The sequence below is a fragment of the Cylas formicarius genome, unplaced genomic scaffold (genome assembly GCF_029955315.1).
Source record: "Cylas formicarius isolate icCylForm1 unplaced genomic scaffold, icCylForm1.1 PGA_scaffold_2__14_contigs__length_35257938, whole genome shotgun sequence".
Classification (NCBI taxonomy): domain Eukaryota; kingdom Metazoa; phylum Arthropoda; class Insecta; order Coleoptera; family Brentidae; genus Cylas; species Cylas formicarius.
The window spans coordinates 23172264-23186505 of NW_026844319.1; the positions used below are offsets into that span (position 1 = coordinate 23172264).

General features: G+C 39.5%; 2 protein-coding genes across 7 annotated transcripts; one reads left to right on the top strand and one right to left on the bottom strand.

Moving 5' to 3' along the window:
- Positions 1–60: 60 nt before the first annotated feature.
- Positions 61–7746, top strand: LOC132698278 (ecto-NOX disulfide-thiol exchanger 2). 3 transcript variants are annotated; one of them, XM_060664264.1, is made up of 8 exons: positions 61–527; positions 596–887; positions 940–1108; positions 1162–1353; positions 3593–3776; positions 4172–4278; positions 6652–6837; positions 7081–7746. In XM_060664264.1, exons 1-8 carry the CDS (start codon positions 326–328, stop codon positions 7588–7590), a joined length of 1842 nt encoding a protein of 613 aa, XP_060520247.1. In that variant the 5' UTR covers positions 61–325; the 3' UTR covers positions 7591–7746. The 3 variants fall into 3 exon arrangements, with proteins under 3 accessions (XP_060520247.1, XP_060520246.1, XP_060520248.1); XM_060664263.1 differs by having other exon boundaries at positions 63–542; positions 7081–7741; XM_060664265.1 differs by having other exon boundaries at positions 424–527; positions 576–887.
- A 245-nt stretch (positions 7747–7991) lies between these two features.
- LOC132698279 (dynein axonemal intermediate chain 2) lies at positions 7992–14164 on the bottom strand. 4 transcript variants are annotated; one of them, XM_060664267.1, is made up of 7 exons: positions 13567–14164; positions 13301–13514; positions 13065–13236; positions 12975–13010; positions 11199–11850; positions 8663–8900; positions 7992–8462 (listed from the first exon to the last, which is right to left on the bottom strand). In XM_060664267.1, the coding sequence occupies exons 1-7, from the start codon at positions 13695–13697 to the stop codon at positions 8130–8132; spliced, it is 1776 nt and encodes a 591-aa protein (XP_060520250.1). In that variant the 5' UTR covers positions 13698–14164; the 3' UTR covers positions 7992–8129. The 4 variants fall into 4 exon arrangements, with proteins under 4 accessions (XP_060520250.1, XP_060520249.1, XP_060520252.1 ...); XM_060664266.1 differs by having other exon boundaries at positions 12975–13236; XM_060664269.1 differs by lacking the exon at positions 13567–14164 and having other exon boundaries at positions 12975–13243; positions 13301–13439.
- Positions 14165–14242: the final 78 nt, after the last annotated feature.

Sequence of the window (14242 nt, forward strand, 5' to 3'; positions counted from 1 at the left end):
CAGAATCTTTCAATATACAAAAAATCAAAGGAATGCAGTAGCGCTTACGACCAAAAATCGATTCGTTTTGTGGTCCGTTTCTAGACATTTTTGTGCAACTATTGTTTATTTTCTTCAATTTGTATGAAAAATTAAGTTACGGAATTATCGCCAGAAGAAATTTTGTTAAGCGCAGTTTGCTAGCCCTGTGGAAGTTGATGGAATAAAACGAGTTAATAGCAACCCAAAAGACAAAGGACGCGCCGTAGAGACGCATAGGCCAATCAATAAGCGATTGTACTTTGTATCAGTAGATTTATACAGCACTGATTAACGAGCTGCATAAATGAACGACAGTCCATTGGAATTTTCTCAAAAGCTCCCTAGAGATGACAGAGGTGATAGTAGTCATAGTCCACATGAGAAGCGGTCCAAAAATACAAAAAGTCGGGACCGCAGGGACACCGAGAAGTCCCACGATTCAGACTCGAACATGTCCAGTTGTCAAGAGGTATTGCCAGTTCAAAATGGAAACATTGCTCACCCCAGTATGTATATGTTAGGTAATCACAGCTATAAATACCCTTGTTGTTGAGATTGAATAATGTGTGTTAAGGTATGGACGGAGTTATGATGAACATGTTTATGAATCCCAGCTTGATGTCTTTAAACAACTACATGGTGCCTCAGATTTTGACTCCAGATCCTAACCTAATCACTCAGGATCCATCAATGATGCTCAATCCTGTCAAGGAGATAATCCACTGCAAATCTTGCACTTTGTTTCCGCCAAATCCAAACGCTCCATTGCCAGCGACGCGCGAACGACCGCCGGGCTGTAGAACTGTTTTTGTTGGGGGACTGCCAGAGAACATGACGGAGCAGATAATTGGGGAGATATTCGAGAGGTTTCTGCTACCTTTATGTCTAAGGGGGATGTATTGAGTATTGAAATTGCAGATGTGGAGAGATAACAACATTACGGCTTAGCAAGAAGAATTTCTGTCACATTAGGTTCCTCTATGAGGCGTCAGTGGATGCGGCAATATTTCTTTCAGGTTACAGGGTGCGCATTGGGTCTAACGCGGATACAGCGAACACCGGAAAGTTGCACGTTGACTATGCTCAGGTGTGGTCATGTTCTGTAGTCAACAATCCGTATTACATAATCAAAAAGTTTAGGCGCGAGATGACCAATATGAGTGGGAGTGCAGGCAGCGGCAGCTGCAGAGGGAACAGCGTCACAGGGAGAGAATGGAAGAGGAGCGACTGCGTCCCCCATCCCCACCCCCCGTTATCCATTATACCGACCACGAGGCGGCCAATGTTTCAGAGAAAATAAAACAAGATGAGACTTTCGCAAAGGCCGTACAGGTAAGTCCAGGGCAGGGTGAGTTTGTCAGAAGACTAATAACTGTAATAATAAAATGAGGTTCTATGGTAATAACAAAATAGCCTAATTTAGAAATAAACCTAGGAAGGGAGGAGATTGAGAGAGTTCAGAACACAAAATATCTAGCTCTCATCTTAGAAGAAAAACTAAACTGGCTAGGTTACTTTAATATGTTATAAAATAAAATTATACCCATGATAGGTGCCATGTAGAGATGTAGACAATTTTTAAATACTTTATATATAATACTCGTACTTTTTTATCAATATTTATATACTTCTTCCCATATGGGGCAAGTAAAATGGAAAAACTACAAAATAAATTAGTAAAAATTGTATTAGACCTCGATTATAGAACACCAACCAATTTAGTATGTGGTATATTAAAATTATAGTATATATTGAAAAAAGAACAGAATAAGCATATTTGTAAAATTTTAAATAGCAAACATAAATGTAACATTTACATAAGCCTAGTGAACCAGCTTTAGGAGCATAATACACGTAACAATAATAATTTAATAGTACATAGTGTAAGAACCTGAATAATCCTATAAAAAAAAGTATTAAAACATTCAACTCATTGACCGATGACTTGTCAAAAAGCGTAAATATTAACAGACAGAACTTGTAGATATGAAAAATTTATGTAGGTATTGTAAAACTAACCACATTATCCCAAGCATAAAAAAAATACTTTTTTGCTCTGAAATTATTTATTTTGTTACACTTAAAAATACATTGCATGTGTCAAAAGAAAAACTGGAAACATTCAAAAAAATACTAGTGCGTAAACAAACCACTGGGAAAAAACATTAAATAATGTTTTGGGGCACATAAGACGTAACATATAATTTATACATAAATATACAAAAGAAAGTTCAAATTCTACAGAAAACAAATAAAAGTAGATTGTTTTCCAAATAGAACCTGATTTGATACAAGAAAACGCATAATATATTATGGTGCGTGAGCGCACCACTGGTAACACCCGGTTTCATTTTTGGTGATATTTTACAAAATCAATCAATATAGTATTTAAATGCGCATTACACTTATTACAAACGTAAATTCTGTGGCTGTGGCAGATTCTACATCTCCTGCCATTCCGTTGTCATGTAAATCTACCCCATCCATATATCTATTGTGTAGGGCAAATACATCTTTACGTTCTTTTCTATTATAGCGTTTTACATTTTTGAGAGGATCTACACTAGAAACATTACTTGCCTCAGTTACAACTGAATTGTCGTGCCAATGGACAATAGAAATTTTTGATTCAGATTCTCAAAGATAGGATTTTATTTATTTATTTATTTGTTCTATTTTTCCGGATAGTACCGGTGCCAAAATAACCATTAGTTTTTAAATGTACAAAATAGTTTGAATGATGAAAAAAAGTTGTAAAATGCGGAAATGCCATATTTAGGAACTATAACGTTCACTGCAAAAAGCACAAACTAATATTAAAGAACACGCTAATTGTTGGATGTTTATTCTGCATGCGCTGACTTGTCTAGACAAAGTTTTGTTTCACAGATAAAGCCAGTGGTGCATTCACGCACCAGTAAATATTTTCAAAAAATAAAGCATAATCAATATAGTATTTCCAATATATGTTTTCCGAGATGTTATCTACATGCTATACAAATACAAATCCAAATTTTTTTTTTTACTATTTTGGATTTACTTGAAAATGTGACTTAAGTTTTATCAAAAACTATTTATTCATCAAAATTAATGTTGTTCCCTTCAAAGTAATCCCCTCCAGATTTTATTGACGTACTGGGGCGCCCAGAGCGAGGTTCGTTATCGGCGTCTTCTCAGCCATCTTGGAACAGCTTGTACCACTTATAACCATTTCTCTTGTTCAAAGTAGATTCACCATATGCCGTTGCCAATATTTAAAGTATTTGGCCGCATTGTATTCCATTTTTTACACAAAATTTTATGTATATTCTTCGTTCCATCTTTTTTGACAGCGGAAAATCGTCGAGCACAAAAAACGCCTGTAAGGGTTCTGTCAAACAAAAAAAAAGTAAATTTGTAAACAGGGCTGAAACTGTGAATATATGTTAGGGCCATGCGTACAAATATAAAAAAAGATATATCGAAAATCGAATATACCTAGCCCACCTTACAAAAGTGACCTACTTTACAAACACACCGCATATATGTATTGTACATATATGCATTAAAGACACTTATTATTATTTTTTAGGTGGTGATCACTTGGCTCGAGAGGGGTGACTGCAACAAGCGCAACGCCAACAACTTCTACTCAATGATCCAGTCGACGAACTCTCACGTCAGAAGGTTGTTAGGTGAGAAGAGTCAGTACGAGGAGGAGCTGCGTAAGGCCAAGGACCTGCTGCGAGGTCGGATGCAGGGAATCCTGTTGCAGTGTAAGTATTGGATCGGATCTTTTAAGGGTTCAGTTGGGGCCGCGTTTTTGGGGATTCCCGTTAGTAAGTATTGGGTGCTTTGTGGAATAAGGGTGGCGAAACGCTCTGAAAAAGGGGGCGGCGAGACGTTGTAGAGCAGGTTCGTCACGCGTTTATTCCGCAAAGGACGATATTAGGTACGTCATTTACCCGGTAAGATCGCCATTTATACGTCACCCTTCTTCTTCGTTTCAAACTACTAAGTTGTAAATACTCTCCCGCCCCCCGGTATCGATTAGGATCGCTAGACGCGCGTCGGGTGGGCGGGCAGTGTAAACTTATTTATGAAAGTAAAAAAAAAAAAGAAAGAACCGTAAACCTTTATTATAACCTGAATATTTGCGTGTGCCTGTTAGTCAGTCAAATTGAGAGACTATTCGTGGCGGCCTGTCACAAGAAAGTCTGGGACCATTTCACGAAAGCGCAGCGAAAGAACATTGAGGCTTGGAAAAGGCAATCGTTGGTATGTATCGCGCCCTCGGACCGTCGACGTTCCATCTTCGTCATATTGCACACGTTATTGTCAAAGCGGGCACTTTTGGGCGATTTAAGGCACAAAAAAAACAACTCCATATTTGCTACGAGCTATTTCGGGTTTTGGTTAGTTGGTTAGCTGCCGAACCAAGTGCACTAGGGTGCGTTTTATTAGAAAAGAGCACAGTTCCTAGGCATAAACACTGCTTATCTCCCTTAAACCCGTACAATTTTTGTTCAAGCTTCTGCTGTCACTTATATAAACTGGTTCCACATTCGATAAGCCCGTGTTTTAGTTGTTAACTTTTAATAAAATTCAATTTTTGCAAAAGGAATTCATTAGTAATCTGCAGGTGGCTAACAATGAGAAATCTCACTCGAATAAAGCTACTGTTTTTGCGACATTATTTTCGTCACTCCAGATGTAATGTAGCCAAAAATAACATGCTGCACTTTGTTTTTATTTCATTAATATGAAACCGCTAGCAACAGCAATTTTAACGGCCCAATGTTTATGTAGTTATAGTTTACCGAAATTACCAACTGCAAACCAACGGGTTTTACAAACTGCACGAAACAATAGAGGCCTGAGAACAGGACCAAAAAAAAAACCAGACTCTTTTCTAGTAGTTCTGCACTACTATTAATTTATACCTCAGAAACAAAAATCTAGTTTTACGTTTGAATTTCTCAGAAAAAAAGTCCGCAAGAACGCATTGCGTCGGTGATCAAAGTTTTCACAAATAATAAATTTAAAATGCAAACTTTTCGGAATCCCCTCGCAGCTCGAAAACGTGAGTTAAACTACCCAAAAGGACCTAAGTTAAGGCGGTCTGTATGTAACGATTTGTACGAACGCGGACGTACAGGATGGAACTTGAGACACCCAGGGTTAAGGCATGTTTGTACGTTACTTTAGAGCTATATAATATATTTCTAGTTTAATTTGCGTAATATTAAAGTTTGAATTTGCGATGGTAGGACGGCAGGTAAGTAAAAGTCGATGCTGTCAGTCAGACGGGCCCAGATGTTTGGATTCAGCCCTAGTGGGCCCCACGAGTGTTGATTACTAATCCTATAGATGGGATGTCGGTTTTACGAATTTTTGTTTTAATGTTACGTGCAGTGTGTTTCTATGAAATTGGTCGGGGCGCGGCTTTCAAATCGAAATTAAAAAAAAGAGGTCGCACCAGATGAATGTGTCAGGTGAGTAGTCGCGGTTATGGTATCACCAACCCGGACAGCGATGGTAACGAATGAGATCGTATTTGGCAAATTTCTGTCTCTACATAACCCTTTGGTTTGTATCATGTTGCGGGGGCAAAGGCAGGAGGTCGCTAAAGTAACGTCACTTGATCATGCACAAGCTTCGGTCTGAAGAAAAACCTAGCAGCAAAGTTCATCGATAAATAAATAAAAGCTTTATTCAATTTTCCTCTGATGTTTTATTGAAAATATTTTTTTCCATATAAAACACCCATTTAGTTTATATTCTTTAACGAAAAAAAAATCTTTAATCGAAATTTTTGTCGTGGGATATGCCTATTACCGATGCTGCGCGTTGCGTTGGGACGCCGACTGCGCGGTAAGGAAATATTACTTGAAATACTAAGAGATTGTCGAACTTCCATTGTCTTTGTTTTTTTGTTTACACAACGTTTCTGGCAGATGTATCACTACCCGATAACCAAAAATAGAGACAATGGAAGTTCGAAAATCTCGTAATATTTCTACCGAATCATTGTCTACCATCTTCAAGCAAACGCAAAATTAGTTATTGCTCTCTGTTGTGAGACATAAGACGTGTGTGCTGTATTTCGGGTGCATTAGAGAATAGATTTTTTTGCAAAAGCATTTGCGCATCCAGTATATCATTTTACCCACTACTGATGTAGTGGTTGAAGTTTTCCAAATAGGTGGAGCGTCAATCGTTTGTGACATGCTTATTTCGACGCGCTGTTCGTTTGTTAATTTCTCAAACCCTCGCAACTTTTTTTTTCTCATTGGTCGAATCGAAAACCTTGTTGTGCTACCAGCAATTTTCAGAAGCTCAATTACGGTGTACTTTTACTACGCTTTTCTTGTCAAGGCCATTTGTTATTCGATTCATCATTATTGGCGGGCAGAAGCGTCGGAAAATGAATTTTTTTCTGAAAAAAAAAACACTTTCTTCTCTCGTCACTATTCGGTCAGGTAGGTGTCTCGTAAAAATTCAGCCGTCACCGGCGGAGAACGCGTCTCTGAAAGCCCAAGGTGTAAATTTCATAAAAACACACTGTAGGTTTGTCGAAAACATGTAGCTTGCGAGCGTATGTAGTTAACAGCCGCCGGTACAGGCTTTAATACGCTACCACGTTTATAGGAAATCAAAAATATCCAAATGGAGGAGCGGCCCGAGAAGGAGAGGGACGACGACGAAATGGATGTGTCCGACGACGACGAACCGGTACGGAAGAAGCAACGCATTGACGCGTGTTCCGAGGAAAACAACAGTTTGAAAGAGCAGAACGAGAGCTTGAAGTGTCAGGTGGAGGCTTACCAGAATGAGGTTAGCGTGCAATTAGATTGACCTATGTAACGCCCTCCCTACATTATATAGGTTAATCTCTCCCTTATCAGAATCCACAGCTACCCGTTGCTTCTGAGTCGCTACATTTTTTTCCACCTCCATTAGCCTTGATGCCTGTTTAATCGAAGTCGTTTCGTGCGTGGCCAGGTTCTGCTGTAAATTTGGCCCACGAATTTTTTAACCTTGACTTTGGCTTTCTCAAACGCCAGGCGATGTATTTAGGTGGAAGTGCTCAAGATGGAATACGGGAGAGGCGTGGAAGACAAGGAACGTCAGCTGAAGATGTTGCAACAAACGCTGCAAGGTATGCAGCAGCAACTGATGGAGACGAAGAAGAGACAGGCAGAAGAAGAGGCGAAGGTAAGGGAGCTGCAAGCGAAGCTGAAATCTGATCTCAAGCCGGACGTCATCACATTGGACGATGACGACGGTGACCATTCTGACTCTATAAGTATCTCGGAGGGTTCAGTGGTGAGCAGATGCGACGCTAAACTGATCGGCATCATATCGGCGTTCCTAAACGTGCATCCCTTCGGTGCCGGATTAGATTACATATGGTCGTACGTGAGCAAAATCGAGTCAAACTTGCGTCCGGCCGACATAGAATCGCTCATGAACCGGTTCCCGGCCGTGTTCAAGCAAGAACTGGTCGGGATCGGAGCGAACATCGAGAGGAAATGGCTTTTCAATGCTTTTAATAGCGGCTCGCGGTCCAGCAGTTCCGGAGTTTAGTGCTTGTGTATTTTTAGGTTTTTTTTTTTTCATTAAACAATAAAATGCCATAGTCGCACGGGAAGCTTTTCAATAATCTTTTGCGCTGATTTGGTTTTGGTCGGCGCCGCTTCGTACCTTTCGCCGGGGATTTTTGTATTTTTTTAGATAGTTGCACCAAGTTCTTGAGTGACCGTTTTTTCATTTATTTGATCTTTGCTGGCGTCGTCTATTTGTAAATTTCTGCGGGAGGATCGATCGTCTTTTGACGAGGAAATCGACAAATTCTCAATTGATCAGATCGAGGTTTAAAAGGACGCCCTCATCACTATCACGGCTAAAGTTACAGTCTGAACTTAGGCTAGAATTAACTGTACCAAATCGCGTACTACCTCGAAATTGAAATGTATTCGTCCCTAACTTTGGTAATTTTTGAAGGTCTGCGGGTTCGAAGGGTTGTGCAAATTCAAAGAGCCCTCCTCCAGCTCCTTGGAGATGCGAAAAACAAGCGAATTTTGCGAAAAATGTTTTAATATCGACAAACGACGGTCGGAAAACGATTATTTCCTTTTGGTTTCTTTTGGATTTGGTGGCGTCGCATCCGTCTCGGTCTCTTCGTTCTTGACCTCGACAGCGTTTTCGTCGTAGATCTCTTTCTCTTCGGGGGGTTCCGCGGCTTTCTTCTCCCGTTCGAACGTCTCGTAAAAGTCTGATTCGGCGTGCCTCACCAGGCTGTCGCCAAAAACCACTTCGGCGACGGCCTCCATATTTTCGTCCGTTTGCTCCTCGTCCAACACATCCGTCTGCTGTGGCTGCTTGGTCTTCTGTTTGAGGCGCAGTTCGCGCCCCCGCGCCTCCAGTATTTTTTCCCTCCGACTTTCCCGCTCGAACATCTAAGCACATGTAAAATCCCGTAGTAATCACAATTTTGAATTTTTCAAAATTACCCTTTCTTAAAAGGTATAATAAAAAAGTCAAACAACCAGAAGTTAACCTATAAGGTTAATAAGGAAGTTATCGGGTCGAATTAATTGCAATTAAGAAATCAAACGAATATTTCCCAAACGGATTTTATGCGCAATAATGAACTTACGGCCGTCAAAAGCAATTTGTCGTTCTTGTTCGACACTGCTAAGTTTTCGCTAAACTCTACCAGATAAGTGGTCCCGCGTTGATTACCTACAGCTACCAGTCTACCCATCTCGTGCGCGCGCAGACACTTTAGAGGCTCGTCGCACACCTTCACCCCCAGGCACGCGCGTTTTTGCTGCTGCAACACGTCCCACACGTCCAGGATCCCGTCGGTTCGGGTGGTAAAAAATACTGACAACCTGCGAAATCGAATTTAACCGTATACCGTGACGTCCAAGCTATTGCGAACACAGGCCAGTATTCAGGCAGGCGCATTGCGCACTCAACATTGTTCGGATTCAGTTGTACAGGGTGAGTCAACGATATCTCATTGTTTGCAAAAGTTATGAGAACATGGTAAAAACAAGAACTGTAAAGATTGTTAAGATGCACAATTTAAATCTATTTTACTTAACTTTTTTTTTAAATCGAACACCTTATTTTTAAATTTTGTCTTTATTTTTTTGTTAATAATAATATATACCTAAACCTAATAGTTTTTGGAATATTTCAAGTTCTCGAAAAAAATACTAGTTTTCACACTTGCAAAAAAAATTACATGTTTGATACTATGTTGTTGTTGATTCCAACTTGCTAACGTTTCGCCAATCATCTTGTTGGCTTCTTCAGAGCTTAACTGAAACTGGTTCGCATTTTACTCTGTACCTGCTTATATATTGTTTGAGGAGGGCGGAGCTAAATGAGGGGCATAAACATCGTCTAGGATGAATGATTCCCATATTTGCGACAGGTAATGAGCCGAGTCGCGGTTACGATTGTTAGGTTGCTTATAGATTTCTATAGATTCTCGGATTTTCCGTTGGTAGAAGAATTCTTTGAGCCTAGTTTATATTTTTCGTCTGGTCTCTCCAATGTATTCTTTCCCTTATATGCATGTGTCAACTCCTGGCCTCTCAAATGGAATTTTGTCTTTGACGGATCGAAGATGTTGAAAGATTTCTAGACAAATGGTAAATCTGATTTTGACGTTATATTAATTATAAACTTTTGTTATGTGGTCAGTGATGTTTTGGATGCAAGGAAGGACAACAGTGGCAAGTGTGAGATTGCTTTCGGACTCATTGCTGTTGGAAGGTTGAGTTGAAGTGTATTTTGTGATGGAACGCTTAGTATCTTTCATATGGAAATTATTAGATAAAAGAGCAAGGTAAGGTGTTTTAATTCGGGTACAGTGACTCGGGTTGAGATAGTTTTGCGGCTCTGTAAACAAGGGAGTTGATAACCGGATGGTGATGTGACAATGCAATAAGGTATCGGTCTGTTTGTGTAGGTTTTCTGGGTCATTATGTTGACCCAATGTTAGGTATGAGTTTCTATTAATATCTAAGAATGGGAGGTTATTATTAGTTTTTAATTCAATGGTAAAACGTATGTTAGGGTGTATAGAGTTTAAATGTCTAAGAAAATCTGCTATTGATTCTTGACCATGAGACCAAATAACAAAAGTATCATCGACGTAGCGTTTCCATATTTTTGGTTAGTTTCATAAATACATTCATGATGACTGGTAATAATGGAGAGCCCATAGCAGTTCCCGACGTATCAAACATTTGACCGGTACAAGAAAAATATGTTCCAGCATTTCTCAATTAAGGTGAGAAGGTTTGGTTCCAGATTTTCGGATTTTGATATATCTGAAATGATGTTTCAAATTTATTAATCCAGCCCAAAAATCATCGGTTACCAACTCTCTTGTTTACAGAGGCGTAAAACTATCTCAGCCCGAGACACTGTACCCCCAATTAAAAAATCTGTACCTCTGCTCTTCTCTCTAATAATTTGCACATTAAAGTTATTAAGCGTTCCATCATAAAATACACTTCACCACAACCTTGCAATAGCAATGGACTTTTGGACTCAAAAGCAATCCCACACTTGCCGCTGTTGTCCTTCCTTGCATCCAAAACATCACTGACCACATAACAAAAGTTTATAATTAATATAACGTCAAAATCAGATTTACCACTTGTCCAAAAATCTCTCAACATCTTCGATCCGTCAAAGAAAAAATTCTATTTGGGATACGATACATACAATACATTGGAGAGACCGGACGAATAATATCAACTAGGCTCAAAGAACATGAAAGAGCCTTAAGACTGAGACAAATGACCTCATCAACCCAACACAATTGTGAAACCGGACATTTTATTCGATAAAACTCAAATTCTCTCATATAATTCGAGAATCTATAAAAATCTATAAGCAACCTAACAATTTTAACCGCTTCTCAGGTCACCCGTCGCCAATATGGGAATCAGTCATCCAAGGTCATTTAGCTCGGACCCCCTCAAACAATATATAAGCAGGTACAGAGTAAAATGCGAGCCTTCAATGGTTCAAGAATAATGATTTTTTTTAACAAGAGAAAGGGCGATGGAGTAATGAAATATTTACTGCAGATTCATGAACACGCGCATATTTTGATTTTCCTTTTATTTTTTGGTATTTTAACGAAGGAATGTTCATTTACGTACCTGGTAGGACTCCAAACGCCATCGGTCAGGGTTGCCCTATGAAAGCCCGTCCATATGATGGCGCTCTCGCGGCAATCCTCCGACCAAATCTTCGCCGACCAGTCGCCGACCGTAAGGAAATTCTTGACGAACGCCGGATTCCGCTGCAGGGCGACCACCGGGCCCATATGGGCGTTGAACCTTACCGGCATCTTCTCCATCGCGGTTTTACCTTTCCTGTTGCACGAAACGACCACGCCTTGCTCAGTTCCCACCATGAACCTCGTCGGGATGGTCGTTTCGTATTCTAAGCAAGAGGCGCCCAAAGCGTTCGTCAACGATTGCTCGTCGTCTTTGCGATAGTCGAGTATCAGGGTCTCCGTCGCTTCAGACAGTTTCCTGGTGTCCCACCATTTGATCTGTCCGTCGGTCGACGAGCTGAAGAACTCTGTGCCGGATTTGGAGTTTATCCAGAGGACATCGCGCACCGGATCCCTAAAACTATTTTCGATCAGGCTAAGCTCGACGGGTTCGTATCCCTTCCTCGTGTCCCAAACAGCCACCTGACCGTTTATCTGACCGCTGACCAGCGAATGCGGATCTTTCGGGTTGTATTCCAAACACACGATCGGGTGTTCCGGCTTTAGAGTTAGCAATGGTCTGTTGGGGTTCTCTAATAAAACAGTGCGAGTAGTGCTTCAAACTGAATAAGGTTTTTAGTTTTGGTTAGTCGACAAAAAATAACATTCTAAGCATGCAGACTAATTCTGCAGCTTAAACACTAGATAATTCAAATTTTTTTGAAAAACGACGCCTATATATATATATATATATATATATATATATATATATATATATATATATATATATATATATATATATATATATATATATATATATATATATATATATATAATTCCTTTTTCATCACTAAAGTGAATGTGATGGTAATTTATTTAATATTATTCTTGCGTTACGATTGAAATTATTGCGCCGATGTGATTAAAGTAAAAATGAAAGAACAGATGCATGATTTGAGGTTTCGTCATCTGATCCAAACAAGATGAGCCCGGAAATGTATAGCTTGTCTAATTCTGATAATACAGAAATTATTGAACCGAGGATGAAAAAATATTGAGATGGGTTATCTAACATACGCATGCGCGATAATTTGCAATGTCCTTCTCAATGAGGCCTTTAACGGCTTTCACCCATCAACGTAGCCGCTGAGCGTTCGTCAATTCGAGAGGTTTCCGTTTAGATGTAGCATCTTTACGGCAGTATTATCTCAACATATGTATAGATCTCGTTAAACATAGGAAAACCAGTTACGTATGTGGAAATTGCGGTTTTGAAATAAGCAAACTGCAGGTTACTGGGTGAAATGCGCATGAGACGCATGCGTGGAAAATCATTCTCTAGGCTGCGGTGCATCAATTTTTACCGTAGTAGGGCCGCTATATTACCTAATAGCTGTATGGAACTAACTAATTTCATTCATCTCCGCCAGCATTATAGCTGCTAAGTAATTGCAATTTGTTTAATCTTGAAGAAAATTAAATATTTTCGCGCACACTTTGATCACATCTGATGACATAACCTTAAACATGAAGTAACAAATCAAAGCGAAAATAAAAAATCACATCAGAAGACATAACCTCAAATCAAATGTACTTATTCTTCGTATTGCGTTCATTTTATTCGGGGTTAAATCGATTGCCGTTACTTGGAGTCTATAGTGAGGAAAGTTGATGTAGAAGAATTAATTATTTTGTTCAGATCGTCATTGAGCCGTACCGACTTCCCAAATGTACGAAAATGTTGCTTCTTTCCCTACAACAGCTTGGAACTTAAGGTTGCAATACGATATGGCGAGCTTGGTCTGACCATCGGGCGACCAAGATATGTGATTGATGGGACGCGAAGGTGCACTTTGGTCGAGATAAACGTTAACTGTTCGTGCCGTACTTCGTTCCACTAACGGAGTCGCTTCCACATCCGAAAAGTACTGTTGATAAATGTTGATTGCGTTGTTTTGAAGGATACAATTTTCCATGCTCTAAAATCTCGATCTTATTATTAAATCATCCACCGAAAAACGCAAAGTGCGCTGCAGTCAATACTTTGAAGAGCTGCATCATGGTGTGGCTGAAATTTTCGTCTTTTTCAATTTTACGTCTGTATCTTTTGGTTTGCTCCTCATCGGCGGTGTTTATGTCTTTGGGCCAACCGCCTTCGAAATGGTTCATGGAGCTGGAGCTGTACTCCGCCCTCATAGTATTTAGATGATGTTCGGATTGTACAGGGGCCCATTGAGTGCTTCTGTGGACGGGATCTCTACAAGGAAACATTGGTTACAATGAACTGCTTTATTTTACCGGCTAATTACCTTAAGATATACTCTTTCGTCAACTTTTTGTTTGAGGGGTAATGGTCGATTAAATCGGGGCCCTTGTCTGAGAACAGACATTGTCTCCCAAATTCGCTTCGTTTCTTTTGATAACCGTATGTAATATCCATTTGTTATTTATGTTTGATCAATATGATTTTAGTATCCATAGAAATGACATAAGGAAAACAAACCTTTATTTTTTATTAAAAGCAATTTAATTAATACCACAGATAAATAAAATATGAAATAACTTATTTGACAACTTCAGGTGAATGATTTATCAAAGACAAGAACAGCTGTTTGTCCTTTGATTGCTTTGAATTGCCTACCACCTTTATATAATTTTCGAACTCCAATATACTTCTCTTCACCGCATCCGGAGTGTTCGAATGTAAGTGAGTAGAGAATGTCTTGGATTCGTTTTTCTTCCCTAAATTTTTATTGCTACGAAACTTTTCATTTCCCTCCTCGGAAATTATCAAAATTTGCTCAAGCAACTGGTATACTTGCTTCGTTTCCTTCAAACCTTTTTCCGATTGATTATATTCGGCAATAATATCGTCCATTTCTGACATCAACGGATTTCAAATTTAAAAACGTGCCAATCGCAGAATAATAAATTGGTCCATTCAATATCCATGTTCGTTCTTTTTAATCCTAATGGGAATACGAC

Bases quoted from the DNA above. Each gene is read 5' to 3' on its own strand.
- LOC132698279 (XM_060664266.1), bottom strand. From the start codon at position 13,697: ATGGATATTACATACGGTTATCAAAAGAAACGAAGCGAATTTGGGAGA. The intron at 13,515-13,566 runs GTAATTAGCCGG...GTTTCCTTGTAG, and splicing joins ACGAAAGAGTATATCTTAAG to AGATCCCGTCCACAGAAGCA. The intron at 8,463-8,662 runs GTAAGTTCATTA...ACATGTGCTTAG, and splicing joins ACAAATTGCTTTTGACGGCC to ATGTTCGAGCGGGAAAGTCG.
- LOC132698278 (XM_060664263.1), top strand. From the start codon at position 326: ATGAACGACAGTCCATTGGAATTTTCTCAAAAGCTCCCTAGAGATGAC. The intron at 1,354-3,592 runs GTAAGTCCAGGG...ATTATTTTTTAG, and splicing joins CTTTCGCAAAGGCCGTACAG to GTGGTGATCACTTGGCTCGA. The intron at 6,838-7,080 runs GTTAGCGTGCAA...CGATGTATTTAG, and splicing joins TGGAGGCTTACCAGAATGAG to GTGGAAGTGCTCAAGATGGA.